General features: G+C 49.1%; 1 protein-coding gene across 4 annotated transcripts in view; it reads left to right on the forward strand.

Moving 5' to 3' along the window:
• The window catches only part of TAF1A (TATA-box binding protein associated factor, RNA polymerase I subunit A), a 112600-nt gene that overhangs the window by 55090 nt on the left and 33220 nt on the right, over window positions 1-24290 (forward strand). For all 4 annotated transcript variants that reach the window (XR_010176265.1, XM_063919041.1, XM_063919042.1 and 1 more), the window contains 4 exons: window positions 4870-5068; window positions 5168-5298; window positions 5734-5892; window positions 18974-19040. Coding sequence is in view for 3 of the 4 variants with exons in the window: in XM_063919041.1 (XP_063775111.1) it covers window positions 4870-5068; window positions 5168-5298; window positions 5734-5892; window positions 18974-19040 (556 nt within the window). In the remaining variant the exon portion in view is untranslated. The remainder of the gene's footprint in view (window positions 1-4869; window positions 5069-5167; window positions 5299-5733; window positions 5893-18973; window positions 19041-24290) is intronic.

Below are 24290 nucleotides of genomic sequence, written 5' to 3' on the forward strand. Positions count from 1 at the left end.
GGTTGAGTGGGGATCCGGTCTGAAGATCGACACTGTCTAGGTCGACCACTATAGGTCGACAGGGTTTCCAGGTCGACATGTGTTAGGTCGACAGGTCAAAAGGTCGACCTGAGTTGTTGTTTTTTAAAGTTTTTTTTTTTTCATACTTAATGATCCACGTGGACTACGATTGGAATGGTAATCTGTGCCGAGGGAAGTGAGGCACCTTGCCCGAAGCATGCCGAGGGAAGCGAGCCATGCAAGGGGACACAGTGCACTAATTGGGGTTCCCGGTCACTCTACGAAGAAAACGACCCAAAAAACTCATGTCGACCTTTTGACCTAGCACATGTCGACCCAGAAACCCTGTCGACCTAGTGACTGTCGACCTATAGTGGTCTACCTAAACATTGTCGACCTAATGATCCGCACCCGGTTGAGTGTGGGTTGTTGTTTCACTTTATGCTGTTATGGTATCTCATCTGTCGCACTTGTTGATTGTCAGCTCCTCAGGTTTACAGGGATCCACGCAGTTAGCCAAGAGAAACATTCCAAAGCACATTTGCTCGCTCTCTGATAGCAATTGAGGGGTAGAGTAGCCCTAGATCACATGGAAGAATAATAGTATGAAGGTGTAAGTGGAACGCCGTGGGCTAGAGGTATTAGAAAACAATGGATTATGCTCACCGATAATTTCATGTCTTTGAGATACTCCATGATGGCCAGTCTCCCCTGGGTTAGTCACCGATTCTTCTAAGGGTAGACTTTTTCCAAATGGGACCATACACCTGGTGCATATAGCCCAGCTCCTGCTGTCCCCCCTTGTCTTTTTTGAGTGTTTCTTTCCTTAACTTGTTTCGTGGACAGACACAATTGGGAGGTTATTCTATAGGTTTCCATGGAGTATCTTGAACAAAGCATTAATCAGTGTGTATAATCCATTGTTTTTTTTTCTCTCCCCATGGCAGATAGTACCCTGGGATGTACCTAAGCAGAATACAGGGAAGGCTAATAATCCACCGGCACTTTAAGGATTTTCTTATACAAGTGTACTTTGTTTATTGAACTGCCCCTTGAAAAACTAGACTTAAAAAGTGGGCGTATGAATCCTCTAAAACTTAGTGACTTGCGAGTATGTATATAGATGACCAAGCCACTGCTCCGCAGGTGTCCCTCACTGATACCTGCCCCTTACTAGCCCATCAGATCAACACTGCCCTAATCGCGTGTGCTGTAAGAACTTCAGAGAAGGTCACTATATTCAGAGGCCTTGTACTCCGTAACTTTTTGCAGTATTTAGAAATGTCGAAATTTCTCAAGGACCGCTTTCCTTCCTTCACAGAAGGACCACTTTCTTTCAACTGGATCAACCGTTGGTGGAAACCCACCGTAGCTCTGTCTGAGATGCTTCACTTGGGGGGCCTTGCTGAGGTGTTCCTCCCAGCTGCAGTCCATGCAAGGCAAGGTTCGGGCGTTCCTGGGGTGCGCCAAGTATCCAACCATTTTTGCATGCAGGCCCTCTGCATTCTGGTCTCTACTCTCAACATGGCTGAGTAGGCCCAGTTTCACACCCGGTTCTCTCCAGTTCGAATAAATCCTATCTGCATCTATAGTCACAGAAGATTATTCTTTCTTGGGGAGTCCGTCACTCCCTCATGATGTATTGGCTGCACTAGTCCCATTTGAACATGGGTCACTCCTTCTAGGTTCAGGACTGAGTCCTGCTCATTACCAATTCCAGGCTTCCGGTATGTAGGGCAGTGACTTACCATCAGACCTTTCAGGGCCAGTAGATGTCTCAGGAGAACCTCCTCCCAATCGATGTTCTGGACATCTGGGAGGTATACAGGGCTCTCTGTAAGGCAAAGGCAAAGCCCCTTCTCCTGCGCAAGCCAGTCAAAGTCCAATCAGACCATGTCACCATAGTCGCCTACATAAACCATCAAGTTGACACCTGCAATCGAATCGCTATGAGGTGTGACGGACTCCTCAGTGGACTGAGTGTTGCCTTCGGTCTACATTTCCAGAGTCCAAAATTGGGAGACTGACTTTCCCAGCCACCAGGACCTTTGTGTGGGCCACAGGTCGTTCAGTTACTGGTCGTCGCTGTGGTCATCTGGACATCGACATGATGGCCTCTCAAAACAGTCACAAAATGCCAATTACTGCTCTTGCACCAGGGATCTGGGATCTCTTCTGGTGGATGCCCACGCTGTTCGGTGGGCCTTTCTGCTTATTTACGTCTTTCCTCCAATATCAATGATTCTGCGAATTCTCCGCAAGTTGAAGTTGGAGGGCGAAACCGTGGTTCTCCTTACTCCAGACTGGCTGCGCAGGGTTTGGTACACCAACTTTCTGGGTCTCTCCATCGACTCTCTGTGGCATCTCCCTCTCCACTTGATCTTTTATTCTCAGGACCTGTGCCTCCACCCGGATCTGGCCTATCTTGCTTTGATGGGGTGGCCCTTGAGACATCCATTCTGAGAGCTATGGGGTTATTGACTGTTGTCGTTAGAATTCTACTTAACGGCAGAAAGCCTCCTGGGCCCGCATGTACTATACTTACTGTGATTGGTGTTCTGTACATGGGTTCAATCCCTGCACTTTCTGCCTCTTGCAGGTTCTGTCATTCTTACAAGCGGGAATAGGTTTGGGACTTCATCGTTCATCAATTTTTAAAGTACAGGTTTCGGCCCTGTCAGTCCTTTTTCTGCATAAGGTGGTGCTGTTGCCAGACGTACAAACCTTTATGCCAGGTGTCCTCCACGTTCAACCTTCATTAATTCCTCCAGTGGCTTCATGGGGCTTGTGTTTCGTGCTTCTGGCCCTCCAGGCTTCCCATTTTGAGCCCTTGGATACGGTGAACCTTCACTGGCTTACGTTAAAGACAGGTTTCCTCCTCGCCATTCCGTCAGCCTGTCGCTTATTTCTTTTCCATCATGACCGTGCCTGGGTTTCCTTCCAAAGGTCTATCCTAGTTCCGCATCAACCAGGAAATTGTCGTTCCTTCCTTTCCAGAACCAATTTCTTCACTGGAGCAGTCTTCCTTAGATGTTGAGAGCCCTTTGTATTTAAGTGGACAGGGCGAGGGACTTGCATCAATCTGACTCCCTTTTTGTCCTGTATGACTTAAACAAGACTGGCCAGATATCAAGTTGACCTGGCTTGATGACTTTGATTGACTGTGCTCCAGGCCTATGATCTGGTGGTTCTCCCTACCCCTGCCTCTGTCCAGGTTCATTCCACCAGAGCATTGCATACCTCCTGGGCAGCTAGATGTGGCGCCTATGCGGAGCGGCTTTGTAAGGTATCCACGTGGTCCTCTGCCCATACTTTTCATTTAAATTCTATTCTTTTGGTAACTTAACCTCCCCGGATGCAGGTTGTTAGCATAGGGTTCTTGGCGCAGTATCGGAGCATGCCCTCTGACCTTTAACAGGCGGGGCACATGTGCAGATTGCCCTGCAAGGCATCCTGGTCTGACAGTATCAGAGGCCCTCACAGGGTGTGCGGCTGCGCACTACCGCCAGCTCTTGTGCTACTGGACCTGATGCAACAACCTCTTCTGGCTCGTCCTCCGGGTATTGACCTGGTCAGCTGCTGGAACACTCCTGGCCTCTGAGCGTGCTGGTTTTCTACGTCCACCGATCGTGACGGTCCTCAGACCCCACTGGGCTGCAGACCCACTTAGACCAAAGAGTCACCAGGCCTGCCGTGCCCAAGCGTTTAGCGCCAATCTGTCTGATCTTTTCTTAAGTACCACTCTGCTACAAACTGGACTCCAGGAGTCACATTGCTGGGCAAATAATGAGGCTTTATGTGGACAAAATAACTTCCCTACTCTGGCTTGAAGAAGAATAGCTAGGCTTCATTCACCAGGTCCGTGGCCCCTTTTAGTAAAACTCCCTGTCTACACTTGAGAGAACGGGTCACTAACCCAGGGTCCTGGTTGCTATGGAGGTGCGCAGAAGAAGCAGGTGTTATTGGAGACCACCTGATGTCTAGCATTCCACAGTCAGTTCTGTGCGATCACTTGTAGAGCAGAGAGGGCATCAGTGGTTACTTTTTATTGTGTCCTGGGCGCATCTGAACTTTTCCGGGATGGGAACAGTTCACCATTTGTAAAGCAGAAGAGTAAATAGCGCAATTGGTGGGAACAACCACATGCGCTTAACTCAATAACTTTACAGCTTCCTTAATGTCATTACATTGGAGTATGGACATACATGCTCTCGTTGCCTGGCTACATTCACTCCCACAGGGTGTAACGTGCGCTGTCACCCGGGGTATTTGAGGTCTTTAGTCATTTGCAGTCTTTAGTGCATCGGTCTGTCCCTCTTTGCCCGTCTGATAGTAGATGTAGCGCGATGATGTAACAAGTAACAGCTGCCACATCATGTGTCGTGTAACGGAAAGGTAGAGAGGAGTAGTGTGGTCTCGCCATCTGTTATGCAGACCATCAGCTGTAACGCAGGCAGGGTCTGTCTCTTCCCCAGTCACGTCCGCTGGAAAACGTTTATAGTACAGTGTTTGGCAGAGAACTATGTACAATATTCAGTAATTTAATTTAATGTGAAAACATCAGTCTGCTACTTCCTTTATGTGTAATATCAGGCAGAGAACATCCGCAGATTGATCTATAGTAACACCGGCTGGTATAAGAGGTAACAGAGGAGAATGAAAATTGTAAATGGGTTTTGTTTTGTTTTTTAAATGATAAAACAAATTTTAAAGAGAATATATTCCCATGTCTGATCACTCCATACAATGGTAAAGGCAAGGATGAGACAGAAATGGGATGACTACTGTCAAATGTGACTTCTCCGTGACAGTGAATTGCTAGTACCTGGCGATGATACAAATTGCATTGTTGCCCTGTGTGTGTTGCAGATCATCCTGGAGCAGGTGTATTTCCTGCTGTGTAACGGTCGGACCGACGAAGCCTACAGAATCCTCTCCGCTGCCGAGAGCTGGAGGTTCGGACGCCTCTCCATCTCCCAGGACAAGCTTCTGAAGCTGATCCAAGCCTACCGGGCAGTACTGGACCACCGGGCCTGGCAGAAGAAGATCTCTGCGGTCACTCAGGATGGTAATTTGTAAAACTAATTATTTCCTAGTCTCGCAGGCAATCCCCAGTTATATGGAGTAGATTGCCATGTGTATATAAGGGCACATCATTGTCTTCCAGCTATGGACTACGCGTCCCAGTCATCCCACACCCAGGACGCGTGCAGCTCCTTCAGACAAGCCAGCAGCACCTTCAGAGAGATCACGCAGTTCCCCGGAGTGTGGGACCCATTCATCCTCTGCTACGTGGATGTAAGCATGACTGTGGCCTAAGTATATGTAGTTGACCAGTGTTATCTGTCTGACTGCTCTCTGCCCCATTCCGTTATTGAGGGGTGATATGACATCAGTGCCGTGAGGTAGTAATGCTAACCACTACGCCATCCGTGCTGCCTTGCTGCTCCAGGTTTTCGGGAAATGCATGCTTAAAGGTAGACTGTTAAATCTAATTGAGATACTAATGAAGTCATCTGTGCTGAAACCTGAATATCCTTATGACAATATAGACTTACATACAGATAGAGCCTCAGTAATCTAGCCTTCTCTGCTGTGCCTAGGTGCACCAAGGCTTATTAGCATAAACCTTTCATCTATTGTTCTCGGCTGCAATACAATAGATGGCTCCATCTGTACGGGTGACGTGACCAGTAACTAGAGTAATCCTCCTTTTCCTTGCTTTGTGTTTAGCTTCTCGAGACCTCCGGAGATCTGCAGGAGGCTGAGACTGTGTTAATGAATTATGCTTACAACAGTAAGAACCCGGCCAACCCGAATGCCCATGTGTACCTGTATGAGTTCCTGCAGAGGACCAAGGCTTCAGATGACAAAGTCATAAAGGTTCTGAAAGTAAGTGCGATATGCGTGGCACCATTCTGTGTTCTGCTTCATGTTGCTGGGGGGCACTGGAGATGCTGGGGTGTAGGGTGCGGATCCAGGAGTCGTCTGTAGGTCCTCCCCCCTCTATATCACTCGCCCCCTGCAGGGATTGCTGTTCTAGCATTGTGTCGTAGTGAGATTGTTGACCACATGGACCACGATGATGGACAGATGGTTTCTGCATGGAAGCCTGGCGTAGTATTGGCACCTGTGCGGGGTCTGGCGGTGCCATTGTGATACCATTGGTGTTGGGTCCCCATTCCCTATGCTGGGTAAACATTCGGTCAAATCGCACAGCAGGTGTTCTAGCTCCTGGGTCACGTTGGGCTTGCTCAAGGCCAGTGGTTCTCGGTCATTTCCCCTGGCTTGGGGAAGCATCTGCAACAGTGTGACCATCAGTGATAGCATTCTGTTTATAGACTAGGTACCTCATTCCGAGTTGATCGCACGGTAGCAGTTTTTTGCAGCGCTGCGATCAGATAGTCGCCGCCTATGGGGGAGTGTATTTTAGCTGTGCAAGTGTGCGAGCGCATGTGCAGGGGAGCTGTGCAAAAAGTTTTAGTGCAGTTTCTAAGTAGGTCTGAACTTACTCAGCCGCTGCAATGACTTCAGCCTGTCCGGTCCCGGAATTGACGTCCAGACACCCGCCCTGCAAACGCCTGGACACGCCTGCGTTTTCCACGACACTCCCAGTAAACGGTCAGTTGCCACCCAGAAACGCCTTCTTCCTGTCAATCACCTTGCGATCGCCGCTGCGATCGCGTTCTTCGTAAGGTCCCGCGCTGCCCGGCGACATGCCTACGCATTGCGGTCGTGGCGCATGCGCAGTTCAGACCCATTCGCACCGCTGCGAATAACTGCAGCGTGGGATCGGGTCTGAATGACCCCCTAGGCCCACAGAGGTGTCTTCTACATATTGGAACTTGGCCCCTTGTGACCGGATACCATCGTATTAGCAGCTCCATCTGGAATACACAGAGTACTCGTGCCCCGCTGTCTCGTTACTGTTGTGAAATCCTGGTGGCCCAGACTAGTGGAGCCCTGGAGCTCTCACCTAGGGAGTATTGTGTATGTGTCACAGGGTCTGGTGACCCCCTGCTTCCCTTCTGCCACCTTTTCAGTTACTTACCTGTGATTGGCTGGCGGCCGGGTGCTCCTGTCACCCGCAGGGCGAGATGTCTGTACTGGGAGATGGGGTGTGTTACTTTGCTGCATTTATGTTTCTGTGAGACCCAGACATCTGCTGTCAGGAAGGGGCAGATTTGCTCCGGACGGTGGTGGTAATCAGGGTATAGCTTTTGAGTACAACACTGGCACTAGCAAGGTGGGAAATGCAAGTGTAACATGCGTATTGCTACTAAACGTATCTGTGATTCCGTAAACGCACAATCTAATTTCTTTTTCATCCACTAGGGGTCACTGGAGTACTCTTGGGATATGGACGGCTTCCGCAGGAACAGGGCACTGAATATTTAAATTTAGAACTCTCCTCCCCTCCATATCCCAGAGTACCTCAGTGTTTTTTCTGTGCTCACGCACTAACAAGACTTGTGTGGAGCTCCCACCCTTATTTTGAATATATTTTTATTTTATTTTTGATTTTTCTTTTTAACTTTATCCACATCCCTTCCCCCCTTCCAAAAGGCGAGGGTCCGGGATAGTGGAAGCTGCTACAAGCAGCTGTGGCGTGTCGGTCCTCTCTAAAAGAGCACCGTCACAGCCAAGTGCAGACTACCTGCAGAAAAGGCTGGACGGACCTTACAGAAGAAGCCCTGTCATAGCCCTCACCACAGGCGTCCAGGTATGTTGGGGGACGGGGCGGTCAGCTCACGCTGCCACCCCGCTGTGTGGGGACACTGTACTGGGAAGCGCCACCTGCCGCTATGTAAGCCGCCCGCCGCCGCTGATTGATCTTGTGAGCGGCTGCCGAGACCGCTCAGTCCTGCCGCTCAGAGCCGCAACGGCCGCACTCTCTTCAATCATAGCCGCCACTTCACGGCTCTACGGAGCGCGCTCCCCGGCTCCCGCTACCCGGCTCCCTCTACCTCCCGCCCCGGTTACTTGTAAGTTCCCCGGCTCCGTGTACCCGCTTCCCGCTAGGATAGACAGCGGTACACGGAGCACGGGGGGGAGACAAGTCTCTCAGCCAGCGCAGCTGCACGGGGGGGAGAAGTGTACCCATAGCAGCACCAGTATGAAAAGCTGCATGGGTTATAAGAAAGGAGGCTATTAAGCCTTTATTAACAGAATTTGTTATTAAACAGAATATTCCCAGGTTATATATGTTTTTCACAAATTATAACCTGTACTGTGATTATAACTGTAAGCATGGCATGGGGGCCATTTTAACCATGTTTCCTGTTGTGATTCCAGAACGTTCCTGTCCTACATCTCTACTCCACCGGAGGCGCAGGGGTGTTAGTGGGAATTTTGGATCACATTCCATATAGTTCTGGCCACGTGCACTGCACTTGGCCAGATGTGTATATATAGACACACCTTAGTACTATTTTACTGAGTCGTGCAAGTTGTCTGTCTTTGTATATTGTATAATATACAATGTATATTGTATAATGTCTGCATAATGAGTAAGGCACCAGCAAAAACTAAAAAGCAGTTTCACTGCAATGTCTGTAAGAGTGTGTTACCGGATGGGTCTACCACATGTACAGTATGTTTTGTGAATTCAGTTACAAATACAATTTCCGCTCCGGTTTCAAATCCTGCTTCATCCCCGGATCCTCAATAGCCTATGCTAGCAGATGTACTGGCTGGATTGCAATCAGAATTGGCCGCCGCTCGACAAGAGCGGGAAGCGGCAAGATCTGAGTCTCGGGTGAGACCGCTAGAACTACCGGAGGGTTCTCAGCCTTGCCATAAGTCCAAGTCCGTTTTGGGTAGTAGGAATAAATTTCATTTGTCTTATGATTTACCCGTTTCTGCTATGTTGCATTCTGACAATTCTATGCCAGACCTCACTACGCAAGATGAGGGTGAGGAGGGCGAAGTAGACCAGCAGTCAGATAGTGAAGATTTTGACAGCCCAGGCATTGATAACCTCATCAGAGCGGTGCGTCAGTTTCTGAAGTTTACAGAGACTGAGGAGCCTCTCACAAATGATGAAGTCGTCTTTACTAAACGAAAGAGATCTCCAATGTGTTTTCCTGTTTCGGAATCTCTTAATAAGATGTTCAGTAGAAACACAAAAGAATCCAGATAAACGGTTTTCTATACCTCACAGATTTAAGTCTAGTTACCCGTTTCCAGAGTCTGTGACATGTACATGGGAGAATCCGCCAATGGTGGATTCGTCTGTGTCAAAACTTACAAAGAAATTAACCATACCAGTACCAACGGCTACTACGCTTAAAGACCCTTCAGACCGTAAAATAGAAGCTATGCTAAAATCCTTGTATATAGCAGCAGGAGTGTTGCTTAGACCTGGGTTGGTTGGCATTTGGGTCACTAAGGCGCGAATTGTATGGATAACAGAACTCAAGTCTTCCCTACACCTTATACTTCTTGCTGATCAAATCTGTGAAGCTGCTGAGTATCTATGTACAGCTTCTACTGACGTCTGTCAGCTCACTTCTCGCCTTTCATCGTCGCTAGTTACAGCACGACGAGCACTCTGGCTGCGTTCTTGGCAAGCGGAGGCAGAGGTCAAAAGAGGTATAGAGGCGTTGCCTTTCGGTGGCGAGAAGTTGTTTGGTCCTGAATTGGACAAGTGGATTTCTGAGGCCACGGGAGGAAAGTCTGTTTTCCTACCATTGCCTCCAACGGTACCTAGACGAAAATACTCTGGCCCGGCGTTCAAATCCTTTAGACCTCAGCCCTTTCGAGGCCGTGGTAGAGGAACAGCCACGCCTGGTAGACGAGGTCGAGGACGTGGTTTCCAACGAACCAACACCAGTCGTCAGGACGCTAAGGTCACCGATAAGCCAGTGGCATGACGGGCTCCCAGCCTATCTCTATAGAGTTCGACTGTCTCCCGCCACTGCGGTTTTTCAAGACAGGACTGCCTCTGTCGGACGACAAGAGGGCGGTTCTGCAAATTGCCATTCAGTCCCTGCTGGATTCAGCAGTTTTGATTCCGGTCCCTGTACACCAGCAAGGTCAGTGTTATTATTCCAGTCTGTTTGTGGTACCAAAGCCGGATGGCTCCGTCAGGCCAATATTGAACTTAAAGGGTCTCAATCAGTACGTCACTTACTACAGATTCAAAATGGAATCTCTGCGGTCAGTAATTGCAGGTTTAGAGCCACAGGAATTCATGATTGCGCTAGATCTCAAGGATGCGTACTTACACATTCCGATTTGGCCACCTCATCAGAGGTTCTTACGGTTTGCGGTACGGCAAAACCATTACCAGTTTCAGGCTCTACCGTTTGGCCTCTCGTCAGCTCCTCGGGTATTCACCAAAGTGATGTCTGTGATGATAGCTCATCTCAGATCCCTGGGAGTGATAATAGTTCCGTACTTGGACGATCTGCTCATCAAAGCTCCGTCTCAACAGATGCTCCTCCAACATGCGTTGCTAACGTACAATGTACTAGTTCAGCACGGTTGGATTGACAGCTTCAAGAAATCACATCTAATTCCGTCTCAACGACTTCAATTCCTAGGTATGATTCTCGATACGGTAAATCAAAGAATTTACCTACCAGAACAGAAAGTACAGATTATTCGTCATCTAGTACAATTAGTACTCAAGCCACGCACAGTCTCCGTACATTTGTGCATTCGCCTCTTAGGCACAATGGTGGCATCTTTCGAAGCGCTTCAGTTCGGAAAATTTCACTCACGTCCTTTTCAACTGGATGTGCTCGCACAGTGGTCGGGCTCGCATCTGCAGATTCACCACAGGGTGAGGTTGTCGCCACGGGCCAGGGTATCTCTACTCTGGTGGCTCAAAGTACACAATCTAACCGCAGGGAAACGGTTCGGCGCCTGGAATTGGATAGTTCTAACGACGGACGCCAGTCTCAGAGGTTGGGGAGCTGTCGTTCAAAATTGTCACCTCCAGGGTCTCTGGGCGGATCACGAAAGATTGCTGTCTATAAATGTCCTGGAACTCCGGGCAATTTACAATGCGCTACGACAAGCAGTGCACATGCTTCGGTCTCAAACGGTCCAGGTGCAGTCAGACAACGCGACGGCGGTAGTGTACATCAACAAACAAGGAGGAACGAGAAGCTGCATGGCAATGTGGGAAGTAGCTCGAATCCTCAATTGGGCCGAGCATCACCAAGTGATATTGTCGGCAGTGTTCATTCCGGGAGTGGACAACTGGGAGGCGGATTATCTCAGCCGTCGGGATTTTCAACCAGGAGAATGGGCATTAAATCCAGAAGTGTTTCACATGTTGATCCAGAGGTGGGGTTACCCTCAAGTGGACCTGATGGCATCTCGCCACAATCACCAAACGGCCCAGTATGTGTCCAGAACGCGAGATCCAAAGGCAGTGGTGGTGGATGCTCTCACAATCGCGTGGCCGTACAGCCTCGTGTATCTGTTTCCACCGTTTCCGCTGCTCCCTCTGGTGCTAAAACGGATCAAAAGAGAGTCCGCCACAGTCATACTAGTGGCGCCTCATTGGCCTCGGAGAGCTTGGTTCTCGGATTTCCGCGGACTACTCGCAGACGATCCTTGGCCGCTCCCACTACGTCCGGATCTGTTACAACAGGGTCCGTTCCTTTACCCCGATTTAGCGCGGCTGCGTTTGACAGGGTGGCTGTTGAGACCGCCCTCTTAAGAAGAGAGGGCATTCCAGAATCTGTTATACCAACCATGTTACGAGCTAGGAAGCCAGTTACGGTAGCTCATTATTACAGAATTTGGCGTGCCTATATAGGTTGGGGTGAAGCTCGGAAGTTTCCGACATCATCTTTCAAGTTATCCCGTCTTTTGTTATTTCTACAGACCGGGTTAGATGGAGGACTGCGTTTATCTACACTAAATGTGCAGGTATCTGCTTTGTCAATTTACTTTCAAAGACGTTTGGCTCTATTGCCGTCTGTACACACCTTTCTGCAAGGTGTCCTCAGAGTACAGCCTCCATTCATTCCACCTACAGCGCCATGGGACTTGAATCTGGTTTTAGATTTCTTACAGTCTTCATATTTTGAACCCTTACAACAAGTGGATATTAAGTTTCTCACTTGGAAAACTATTTTTCTTCTAGCCTTAGCTTCGGCAAGGCGTGTTTCAGATTTGGGTGCCTTGTCATGCAAGCCACCGTATTTGGTGTTTCATGATGACAGAGCGGAACTTCGGACGAATCCCGCTTTCTTGCCAAAGGTAGTGTCATCTTTTCACATCAATCAACCAATAGTAGTTCCTGTGTTAACAGGAAATTCTGGAACTTTGGATGTGGTACGCGCATTACGCATTTATGTATCCCGAACGTCTACAGTTCGTAAGACGGATATGTTGTTTGTTCTCTATGATGCTGCCAAGATGGGTTAGCAAGCTTCTAAGCAGACCTTATCCAGATGGATTAAACTGACCATACGTCAGGCTTACCTTCATGCTAGGTTACAGCCGCCTACATCAGTAACAGCTCATTCCACACGTTCTGTGGGAACTTCATGGGCAGCTGGTCGTGGCGCTTCTACAACGCAGCTTTGCCGTGCGGCTGCATGGTCATCAGTGCACACGTTTGTGCGCTTTTACAAGTTTGATACGTTTGCGGCATCAGCATCTAGCTTTGGCCGCCTAGTGTTACAGGTGCCAAACAGCTCTCCCGCCCACGGGGGAAGCTTTGGTACGTCCCAAGAGTACTCCAGTGACCCCTAGTGGATGAAAAAGAAAATAGGATTTTGGTACTTACCAGGTAAATCCTTTTCTTTGAATCCATAGGTGGCACTGGACGCCCACCCAGAGCAGTTTTACCTGGTTTGTGGTAAGTTCAGGGGATCTTATGGTAACACACTCTCACCGACTGGTTCAAATTATCAAGTTCTATCGGTTATGGTGCCAACTGTTTAGTTGTCAGTAACGTTATCTGTCAACTTTATTGTTGTCCGTTATGTTATATGTAATTCTCCATTGTCAACCTCTCTAGCTCCTGTTCGGCTCAGTAAAAAACACTGAGGTACTCTGGGATATGGAGGGGAGGAGAGTTCTAAATTTAAATATTTAGTGCCCTGTTCCTGCGGAAGCCGTCCATATCCCAAGAGTACTCCAGTGCCCCCTATGGATTCAAAGAAAAGGATTTACCTGGTAAGTACCAAAATCCTATTTTCTGCCGTGTATCATCGGTGAGAGAACCTGTCCGCTCCACGGTCATTTATTCACGTAGTACCTGTGCTGTAATCTGTGCACATTCTGCTCTGTCCTGTTTGTTGTTGTTTTTTTTTTTTTAGTGTGTCATAAATATGTTCCTTTCTCTTATGTCCGAGGGGATACTGGGAATCCATTTAGTACCATGGGGTATAGACGGGTCCACTAGGAGCCATGGGCACTTTAAGAATTTGATAGTGTGTGCTGGCTCCTCCCTCTATGCCCCTCCTACCAGACTCAGTTTAGAAAATGTGCCCGGAGGAGCCGTCACGCTGAAGGAAGCTCCTGAAGAGTTTTCCGCATTTATTTTCTATGTTTGATATTTTCAGGCAGGGCTGGTTGGCACCAGCCTGCCTGCTTCGTGGGACTTAGTGGGGGGAATGGTCCCGTTCCCCGCTCACAGGACACTGAGCTCCTGAGGGACCTATTCGCAAGCCCCACCACGGCGAGCGTACATTACCGCATCACGCCGCCACCCCTAACAGAGCCAGAAGAATGAAGAGTGGTGAGTACTAAGCCGGCGTCCCAGTTAGCGAGTCGCCAGCTGTTATGGCGGCATGAGGGTATGGAGACGCATGGCTTCTCGACTGGGCGTACTGCATCTCCCGCTGTGTACGGACACAGACGCTAACAGCGGACACAGTACCCAGACTGGCAACAAAGCCATAAAAGGAGTCTGTCTCCATTTTATGCACATAGACACATACAGCCAGTATAAAAATGAGCGGGAAGACCGCGCACCATTGAAGGGGCGGGGCTTCACTATGAGTGGATCCAGCAGCTCACCAGCGCCATTTTCCCTCTGCAGCTAACACAGACGCTGACTGACAGGGACGCGCAGCTCCTCCGGAGAGACCCCAGTTTACCTCAGCGGTACCAGGGGGTCATAGCAGGGGGAGAGCGATTATTAGTGTACTAAGTTCCTAATCTGGATACTTAGTCTGCAACCAGGCTAAGCTTGGCATTAGCGGTAAGGGCGCCGTGTGCTGGCTTCATACTCTCTCTGTGTCTCCCTGGTAGGGCTCTTTGTGGGTTAATTGTGCATTTAACCTTTTCCTCTGTATGTGCTGTCACTGCTGCAGTTTGTCAGGCAAAGAGTGTGTTTCATGTAAGGCACAGTGCTCCTCTTCTCCAGGGGGTTCAGTAGTGTGTACTCAGTGTAGTATCCCTTCCCAGGCTGGTGGGGCAGAACCAGCTTGGCTGGACTCCATTAGGGGAATGATTTCCACAATTTCTACTAAGTTATCTCGGAATGAGAAAGAGACTCAGTACTTAAGACAATCTATGACTGAGTTTATGAAAAGACACTCAGTACCCAAACCAGCGTCTCAGTCCCCTGACATTTGTCCGCAAAATCGTACTTTGGCCCATATCCTGCAGTCTCACTCTGATGATGAGGGGTCAGAAATGGAGGAGGGGGAGGCTACTCTGTCACAGGGAATAGAGGCTGTCATAGGGTTTATCAGAGTAGTTCTGAATATCTCTGACAAGGTGACAGAGGAGAGTGAGGAATCTTATTTTAATATAAAAAAGAAATCATCGGCCACTTTTCATGTGTCAAAGGAACTAAATACCCTGTTTGAAGAACCATGGGTTAATCCTGATAAGAAATTTCAAATCCCTAAACGGTTGTTATCTTTTCCTTTTCCTCCTGAGGATAGGAAAAAATGGGAAAATCCAGCGATAGTGGATGTGTCGGTCTCCAGGCTCTCGCGTAAAATTGTACTACCTGTGCCTGGTGCAGCCTCCCTAACAGATGCGGCTGACCGCAAGATTGAGACTACACTCAAATCTTTGTATACGGCGGCCGAGGTGGCCCAGAGACCCACTATAGCATATGGGTGGATTACACGAGCCTTTGCTAAATGGTCTGGTAACCTGATTGAGGGGTTAGACACCTTGCCTCAGGAGGAGGTCATCTTGTTCCTGCAACATATACAAGACTCTGCGAACTTTATGGTGGAAGCCATAAAAGAGAGAGGCTTGCTTAATGCACGCACAACAGCTGTGGCAGTGTCGGCACGCATGGGATTATGGCTACGCAAGTGGACTTGGGACGCGGACTCCAGTAAAGGCGTGGAAGGCCTACCCTTCACAGACGAGGCCCTATTTGGGGATGAACTAGACAAGTGGATCTCCAACGCTACTGCGAGTAAGTCCACATACCTACCTTCTGCAGCTCCCCCGACTAGGAAGGCCTACTCGGGACCCAATTTACAGTCCTTTCAGACTGCCAAGTTTAGGGGCAAGGCCAGAGGTTCTTTTACCGCCACCAGAGGTGCTAGAGGTAAACCACGTAAACCAGCGACTGCTGGTTCACAGGAACAGGGCTCAGGCTCTGCTTCCTCAAAACCTTCAGCATGACGGTGGACCGCGATGCCTGGAATAAAGGCAGGTGGGAGCCCGGCTAAAATTCTTCAGTCAGATCTGGACAAGTTCGTGCCGGGATCCCTGGATCATAGATCTTATATCCCAGGGCTACAGACTGGAGATCCAGGAGCTCCCACCTCACGGATTCTTCAAATCAGGCTTACCAGTTTCACAAGAGGCAAGTATAACATTACAGGACGCCATTCAAAACTGGTACAGACCCAGGTCATTGTGCCAGTTCCACCCCATCTACAAAACAAAGGTTACTGTACTGTTTGTATTACCGAAACAGGACGGCTCGATGAGACCGATTCTGAACCTCAAGTCATTAAACTCGTACTTACGAGTGTTCAAATTCAAGATGGAGTCTCTGAGAGCGGTGATCCCAGGTCTGGAGGAGGGGGAATTCCTATTGTCTCTGGATATCAAGGATGCGTACCTTCACATTCCAATCTGGCTGGCTCATCAGGCTTATCTACGTTTTACTCTGCAGGACTATCACTACCAGTTCCAGGCCCTGCCATTTGGTCTCTCCATGGCACCGAGGGTGTTCACCAAAGTGATGGCAGAGATGATGATGTTGCTCCGCAGACAGAGAGTGAACATAGTTCCGTACTTGGATGATCTTTTGATAAAGGCACCGTCCAGGGAACAGCTGTTGGAGTTACATTGCCCTCTCAACCAGACTACTGGATCATGGGTGGATTTTGAACCTACCAAAATCTCACCTAGAACCAACGCAGAGGCTTCATTTCCTGGGAATGATACTGGACACAGAGTCCCAGAAAGTGTTCCTTCCCTTGGAAAAGGCAATGGTAAGCCAGTCGATGGTTCGTGCCGTCTTGAAGCTGACCTGAATCTCAGTGCATCTCTGCATACGCCTTCTGGGGAAAGTGCTGGCTTCTTACGAAGCAATTCAGTAGGGAAGGTTTCATGCGAGGCCCTTCCAGCTGGATCTGTTGGACAAATGGTCCGGATCGTATCTTCACATGCACCAGAGGATTCATCTGTCACCAAAAGCCAGGATCTCCCTCCTGTGGTGGCTACAGACTTCTCACCTAGTCGAAGGGTCGGAGGTTCGGGATTCAGAATTGGATTCTGCTAACCACAGATGCAAGCAGTCATAGATGCAAGCAGTGGGGAGCAGTCACCCAGGGGGGGGGGGGTACAGTTTCAGGGAAGATGGTCAAGTCAGAAAGTCATCCCTCCAATAAACATCCTGAAACTCAGGGCTATCTACAACGCCCTTCTGCAGGCCTTATCTCTTCTTCAGAATCAGGCCATTCACGTCCAGTCGGACAATGTGACGGCGGTAACGTACATAAACTTACAGGGCGGAACGAAAAGCAGAGCCACAATGTCAGAGGTGTCAAGAATTCTCCTCTGGGCGGAAAAATACGCCGTGGCGTTATCGGCGTTCTTCATTCCGGGAGTAGACAACTGGGAAGCAGACTTCCTCAGCAGACACGACCTGCACCCGGGGGAATGGGACCTCCACCCGGAGGTGTTCCGGTGGTTAACATGTCGGTGGGGGTGTCCACAAATCGACATGATGGCCTCTCGACTCAACAAGAAGTTCAAGCGGTATTGTTTGAGGTCGAGGGACCCACAGGCAGTAGCGGTAGACGCCCTGACAACTCCGTGGGTCTATCAGAGGGTGTACGTGTTTCCTCCCATTCTTCTCATCCCAAGAATTCTAAAAAGAATAAAAAGGGAAAAGGTTCAAGCAGTCCTCATTGCTCCGGACTGGCCATGAAGGGCCTGGTATGCGGATCTTCTCGAGATGCTGATCGAAGATCCGTGGCCTCTGCCTCTTCGAGAGGATCTTCTCAGCAGGGCCCGTTTGTTTATCAAGACTTACCACGGCTACGTTTAAGGGCATGGAAGTTGAACGGCTGAATCTAGCCAGGAGAGGGATTCCCGACTATGATCCAAGCCAGGAAGGGGGTAACGTCTAAACATTACCATCGTATCTGGAAGAAATATGTCTCTTGGTGTGAGAGCAGACAATATTCTATGGTGGAATTTCATCTGGGACGTTTCCTGCTTTTTCTGCATTCGGGAGTGGATGTGGGCCTATGCCTAGCATCCATTAAAGTTCAGATTTCGGACTTGTCTATTTTCTTTCAGAAACAATTGGCTTCTCTTCCTGAGGTCCAGACGTTCTTGAAGGGTGTTCTGCACTTACATCCTCCCTTTGTGCCTCCTACGGCACCTTGGGATCTCAATTTGGTACTGCAGTTCCTTCAATCGGACTGGTTTGAACCATTGCAGGAGGTAGACGTAAAGTACCTTAGGTGGAAGACCGTCACATTGTTGGCCTTGGCTTCAGCAAGACGTGTGTCGGAGTTGGGGCGTTGTCTTACAAGAGCCCCTTCTTGATTTTCCATGAGGACAGAGCTAAACTCGGGAATAGTCAGCAATTTCTTCCAAAGGTGGTGTCCGCATTTCACATCAACCAACCTATTGTGGTTCCGGTTGTTACGGACACCTCTGCTACTTCAAAGTCTTTGGATGTTGTAAGGGCTTTGAAGGTCTATGTGAAGAGAACAGCTCATCATAGGAAATCGGATTCGCTGTTCATTCTATATGATGCCAACAAGATTGGGTGTCCTGCTTCAAAGCAGTCTATTGCTTGCTGGATCAGGCTCACTATCCAGCATGCTTATTCCACGGCAGGTTTGCCGATTCCAAAATCTGTACAGGCCCACTCTACTAGGTCGGTAGGTTCTTCTTGGGTGGCTGCCCGGAGTGTGTCAGCTTTACAGCTCTGCCGAACAGCTACTTGGTCAGGTTCGCTAAGTTTTACAAGTTCGATACTTTGGCCTCTGAGGACCTTCAGTTTGGTCAATCAGTTCTGCGGGAACCTCAGCACTCTCCCACCCGAGTTGGGAGCTTTGGTACTTCCCCATGGTACTAAATGGATTCCCAGTATCCCCTAGGATGTAAGAGAAAATAGGATTTTAATTACCTACCGGTAAATCCTTTTCTCGTAGTCTGTAGAGGATACTGGACGCCCGCCCAGTGCTTTGTTCTTTCTGCATTGTTACTTGGTTAAGTAATGTTGGTTCAGCCATTCCTGTTCCTGTTTCAAGTTTGGTTAGCTTGGCTTTCCTCTTGTTTGTGTGTGCTGGTTCGTAATCTCACCACTTTCCTTATCTATCCTTCTCTCAAAGTATGTCCGTCTCCTTGGGCACAGTTTCCTAGACTGAGTCTGGTAGGAGGGGCATAGAGGGAGGAGCCAGCCCACACTATCAAATTCTTAAAGTGCCCATGGCTCCTAGTGGACCCGTCTATACCCCATGGTACTAAATGGATTCCCAGTATCCCCTACGGACTATGAGAAAAAGATTTACCGGTAGGTAATTAAAATCCTATTTTTTGTCTTCTTTCCCAGATTTTGCAATTAATGGTTCCGTCACACAAGCACATGCTGAAATTCAGTAAACTCCTGGTAAATTCTGGTAAGTAGTAGTGACTTGCAGACTTGTTGTACATCTGGTCTGCCCCAGGACTGCTGTTACATACCCTGTGTAATCTGCTATAGAGTATCCCGTCCGTCTATTGCGGCAGTGGGAGCAGTTGGGAGTGGGTGGGGCATGTCCATAGTGCATTATTATTTATATTGCTGCTATTTATATACCACATATATAACATAGCGGTAGAACATACACCGTTACGTCATGGTTGCCGACTTTCTGGCTACCCTCTGCAGGAGGGTGCAGCCAGATCGGCACTGCAAACTGTGGTGCAGGGGGCGTGGCTTCAAGTAGTGGGCGGGGAGGGGTGTGGCAAGGTGGGGCAGGCTATGGATGGGGGCGTGGCTGTGCTATCGTATCATCGTAGCCACGCCCCCTGCTATGCAATGCCAATATTACTGCCAATTGTACAGCGAGGGGGGGGGTGGGGGGGCTATGTTGACGCGATTCAGTGCAATTCGCATCATCAGTGACCCAGTCTGCCCACTTTTTCTCCATAAGTGGGTGGCAAGGTTTTTTGGGCAGATCCGGGAGACTTACCTACTTTCCCAGGGGGCCGGGAGCTTCACTCGACTTTCCGGAGCCTCCCGGCCATTCCAGGACAGTAGGCAAGTATGAGTTACGTTCGATTCCCACCGTGGCCATATCTGTGTGGAGTGTGTATGTTCTCTCTGTGCTTGAGTGGGTTTCCTCCCACACCCCAAAAATATACTGGTAGGTTAACCCTAGCGTGTAAGTGTGTGTATATACGTGGGTGGACAGGATGAGCCAAGTGGTTATCTGCCATCAAATTCTCTGTCTCTATGTAATCATTGCATTGCGCTCTATAGATAGATATATAGAGTATACAGTAGTAGGCGCTGCCTACCGGGAGCTTGTTCACATTACATTATGCTGCTGGGGCACGGTCATGTGATCGGTGCAGTGACGTCACTGGTTGGCACCGCAGGCCGGGAGGTGGACCCTGTCCTGGGAAACGTGATTGGGGAGCACTGGCTGAATGTATGGTATAAGTTGTGATTCCTATTGTGTTTTGTTATGTCCTGATGAAATGCCCAAATAAAGTGCCATTGAAGCGTTGACTACACACTGGCTGTGATGTGAACTCTCTCTGGCCTTGGAGTGCTGCTGTGGTGGAGGACTACTGTATATAGATATATAGATAGATATTATATTATAGCAACTTCTAACTACACCATAAACAACTGGCGGAGAGGCAGAGGTTCCCCTACCAGGCGCAGGCAATTGTGTTTTGCAGCAAGATGTAATTAGATTAATTAGTATAGTGTTCCTGCTAGGATACGGGCAGGACGCAGAGGTGCAGGGTCAGCATGGCCGCGTCACTACTGGGGCAGTGCGGCCCCATCAGTGTCACAAATGGTGACGTGCCTAGCCGTCGGTGTCACTAGCAGGGGCGTGCCCAGCAGTTCCGGTGGTGCTGGGCTTCCCCCAAGCTCTCCCTTTAATGTGAATAGATGCCGTATGCGTGCGCACGTCATGTATTCACGTGGCGGCAGCATGGCAAAAGTAGGATGTGTTAGCAGGGCGCATTTTGTCCTTTAAAAATTGGGCAGGGCGCAGCTAACACAGCCTAGCGTGAAGACTACACTAGCAGCCCAGGAAGGCTGGAACGGGCTACTAGAATCACGAATGTTGCTTTGGGTGGTTTGCACTGAAGGTTCAGTATGACGCTGCAGATATCCGTAAACACTTTCCATACTTTTGAGTCAGTAACTATTGCTGGATCAAATGCTAAACACTAGATAAGTTACCATATATTCCTACAGCCCTAATCAATATGTTGGGAGGTGGATAAAAACTAAATATATAATAGTCGTTTATCGTCATCCCAGCGGTCGGAATGCCGTCACCGGAATCCCAAATATAAGTGTGCTGTTAGGGTTAGGCTGCGTGGTGGGGGGAGTTGAGGGTTAGGCTTCAGGGAGGGAGGGTTACGATTAGGGTTACTTTGTACCTGTATGTTGTGTTACTATTCTCTGGATTGCAATGCTACAACGTACCACAAGGTGGCAGTGTATCCTGCACAGTGTACAAGGAACTGGCCGAGGGGAATTGCCGCTGTGAAACTTTTTTTCTTTTACAGGGCCAGTGGAAAATGTCATCTGTTATAAATCCTAAAACGTCAGCTGCCTATTGTTACTTATCCACTTGCAGCATTATGTAGAAGTTATCAGCCAGTAATACAGATCTAGGATCCAACTTTCCCTCTTATAACTAACCCATATTAAAGGATAAACTTTTGTTTCTCTGACGTCCTAGTGGATGCTGGGAACTCCGTAAGGACCATGGGGAATAGCGGCTCCGCAGGAGACTGGGCACAAAAGTAAAGCTTTAGGACTACCTGGTGTGCACTGGCTCCTCCCCCTATGACCCTCCTCCAAGCCTCAGTTAGATTTTTGTGCCTGGCCGAGAAGGGTGCACACTAGGGGCTCTCCTGAGCTTCTTAGTGAAAGTTTAGTTTTAGGTTTTTTATTTTCAGTGAGACCTGCTGGCAACAGGCTCACTGCATCGAGGGACTAAGGGGAGAAGAAGCGAACCTGCCTGCTTGCAGCCAGCTTGGGCTTCTTAGGCTACTGGACACCATTAGCTCCAGAGGGACCGAACACAGGCCCAGCCTCGGAGCTCGGTCCCAGAGCCGCGCCGCCGGCCCCCTTACAGAGCCAGAAGCAAGAAGAGGTCCGGAAAAATCGGCGGCAGAAGACATCAGTCTTCAACAAGGTAGCGCACAGCACTGCAGCTGTGCGCCATTGTTACTCAGGCACACTTCACACTTCGGTCACTGAGGGTGCAGGGCGCTAGGGGGGGGCGCCCTGAGCAGCAATGTAAACACCTTGGCTGGCATAAATACACCACATATAGCCCCCAGGGCTATATGGATGTATTTTAACCCCTGCCAGAACTCACCAAAAAGCGGGAGAAAAGGCCGCCGAGAAGGGGGCGGAGCCTATCTCCTCAGCACACGGGCGCCATTTTCCATCACCGCTCCGCTGGAAGGACGTCTCCCTGACTCTCCCCTGCAGTCCTGCACTACAGAAAAGGGTAAAAAAGAGAGGGGGGCACTAATTTGGCGCAGTTTTAATACTAACAGCAGCTATAAAGGGAAAAGCACGTTTTATAGTGGTATTCCTGTCTATATATAGCGCTCTGGTGTGTGCTGGCATACTCTCCCTCTGTCTCCCCAAAGGGCTAGTGGGGTCCTGTCCTCTATCAGAGCATTCCCTGTGTGTGTGCGGTGTGTCGGTACGATTGTGTCGACATGTTTGAGGAGGAAAATGAGATGGAGGCGGAGCAATTGCCTATTATAGAGTTGTCACCCCCTAGGGAGTCGACACCTGAGTGGCTGAGCTTATGGAAGGAATTGCGTGACAGTGTCAGTTCTTTACGAAAGACAGTTAACGACATGAGACAGCCGGCTACTCAGCTTGTACCTGTCCAGGGGTCTCAAACGCCATCAGGGGCTTTAAAACGCCCGTTACCTCAAATGGCAGACACAGACACGGATACTGACTCCAGTGTCGATGATGAGGAGACAAACGTGACTTCCAGTAGGGCCACACGTTACATGATTGCAGCAATGAAAAATGTATTGCATATCTCTGATAATACAAGTACCACTAAAAAGGGTATTATGTTTGGTGAGAAAAAACTGCCTGTAGTTTTTCCTGTATCCGAGGAATTAAATGAAGTGTGTGATGAGGCGTGGGTTTCCCCCGATAAAAAACTGATAATTCCTAAAAGGTTATTGGCATCGTACCCTTTCCCGCCAGAGGATAGGGCACGTTGGGAAACACCCCCTAGGGTGGATAAAGCGCTCACACGCTTGTCTAAACAGGTAGCACTACCCTCTCCTGATATGGCCGCCCTAAAGGAACCTGCCGATAGAAAGCAGGAGAATATCCTAAAATGTGTATACACTCACACGGGTGTTATACTGCGACCAGCAATCGCCTCAGCCTGGATGTGCAGTGCGGGCGTGGCGTGGTCGGATTCCCTGACGAAAAATATTGATACCCTAGATAGGGACAGTATATTACTGACTATAGAGCATTTGAAAGATGCATTTTTATATATGCGTGATGCACAGAGGGATATTTGCCGACTGGCATCAAGAGTTAGCGCGCTGTCCATTTCTGCAAGAAGAGGTTTATGGACGCGGCAGTGGTCAGGTGATGCGGATTCTAAAAGGCACATGGAAGTATTGCCTTATAAGGGGGAGGAGTTATTTGGGATAGGTCTATCAGACCTGGTAGCCACGGCAACTGCTGGAAAATCCACATTTTTACCCCAGGTAGCTTCTCAACCTAAGAAGACGCCGTATTATCAGGCACAGTCCTTTCGGCCCCATAAGGGCAAGCGGGCAAAAGGCGCCTCATTTCTGCCCCGTGGCAGAGGGAGAGGAAAAAGGCTGCAGCAAACAGCCAGTTCCCAGGAACAAAAGCCCTCTCCCGCCTCCGCAAAGTCCTCAGCATGACGCTGGGGCTTTACAAGCGGACTCAGGCACGGTGGGGGCCCGTCTCAAGAAATTCGAGACGTCTCCCCCTCGCCGTTTCATAAAGTCTGCTTTACCGACGTCTCCCTCAGACAGGGAGGCAGTATTGCAAGCCATTCACAGGCTGTATTCCCAGCAGGTGATAATCAAGGTACCCCTCCTGCAACAGGGAAAGGGGTACTATTCCACACTATTTGTGGTACCGAAGCCGGACGGCTCGGTGAGACCAATTTTAAATCTAAAATCCTTGAACACTTACATACAAAGGTTCAAATTCAAGATGGAGTCACTCAGAGCAGTGATTGCAAACCTGGAAGAAGGGGACTATATGGTCTCTCTGGACATCAAAGATGCTTACCTACATGTCCCAATTTACCCTTCTCCAAGGGTACCTCAGGTTTGTGGTACAGAACTGTCACTATCAGTTTCAGACGCTGCCGTTTGGATTGTCCACGGCACCCCGGGTCTTTACCAAGGTAATGGCCGAAATGATGATACTCCTTCGAAAGAAGGGAGTGTTAGTTATCCCTTACTTGGACGATCTCCTGATAAGGACAAGATCCAGAGAACAGTTGGAAGTCGGGGTAGCACTATCTCAGATAGTGCTGCGGCAGCACGGTTGGATTCTCAATATTCCAAAATCGCAGCTGATCCCGACGACACGCCTGCTATTCCTAGGGATGATCCTGGACACAGTCCAGAAAAAGGTGTTTTCTCCCGGAGGA

This window comes from Pseudophryne corroboree, chromosome 4 (assembly GCF_028390025.1).
Source record: "Pseudophryne corroboree isolate aPseCor3 chromosome 4, aPseCor3.hap2, whole genome shotgun sequence".
Classification (NCBI taxonomy): domain Eukaryota; kingdom Metazoa; phylum Chordata; class Amphibia; order Anura; family Myobatrachidae; genus Pseudophryne; species Pseudophryne corroboree.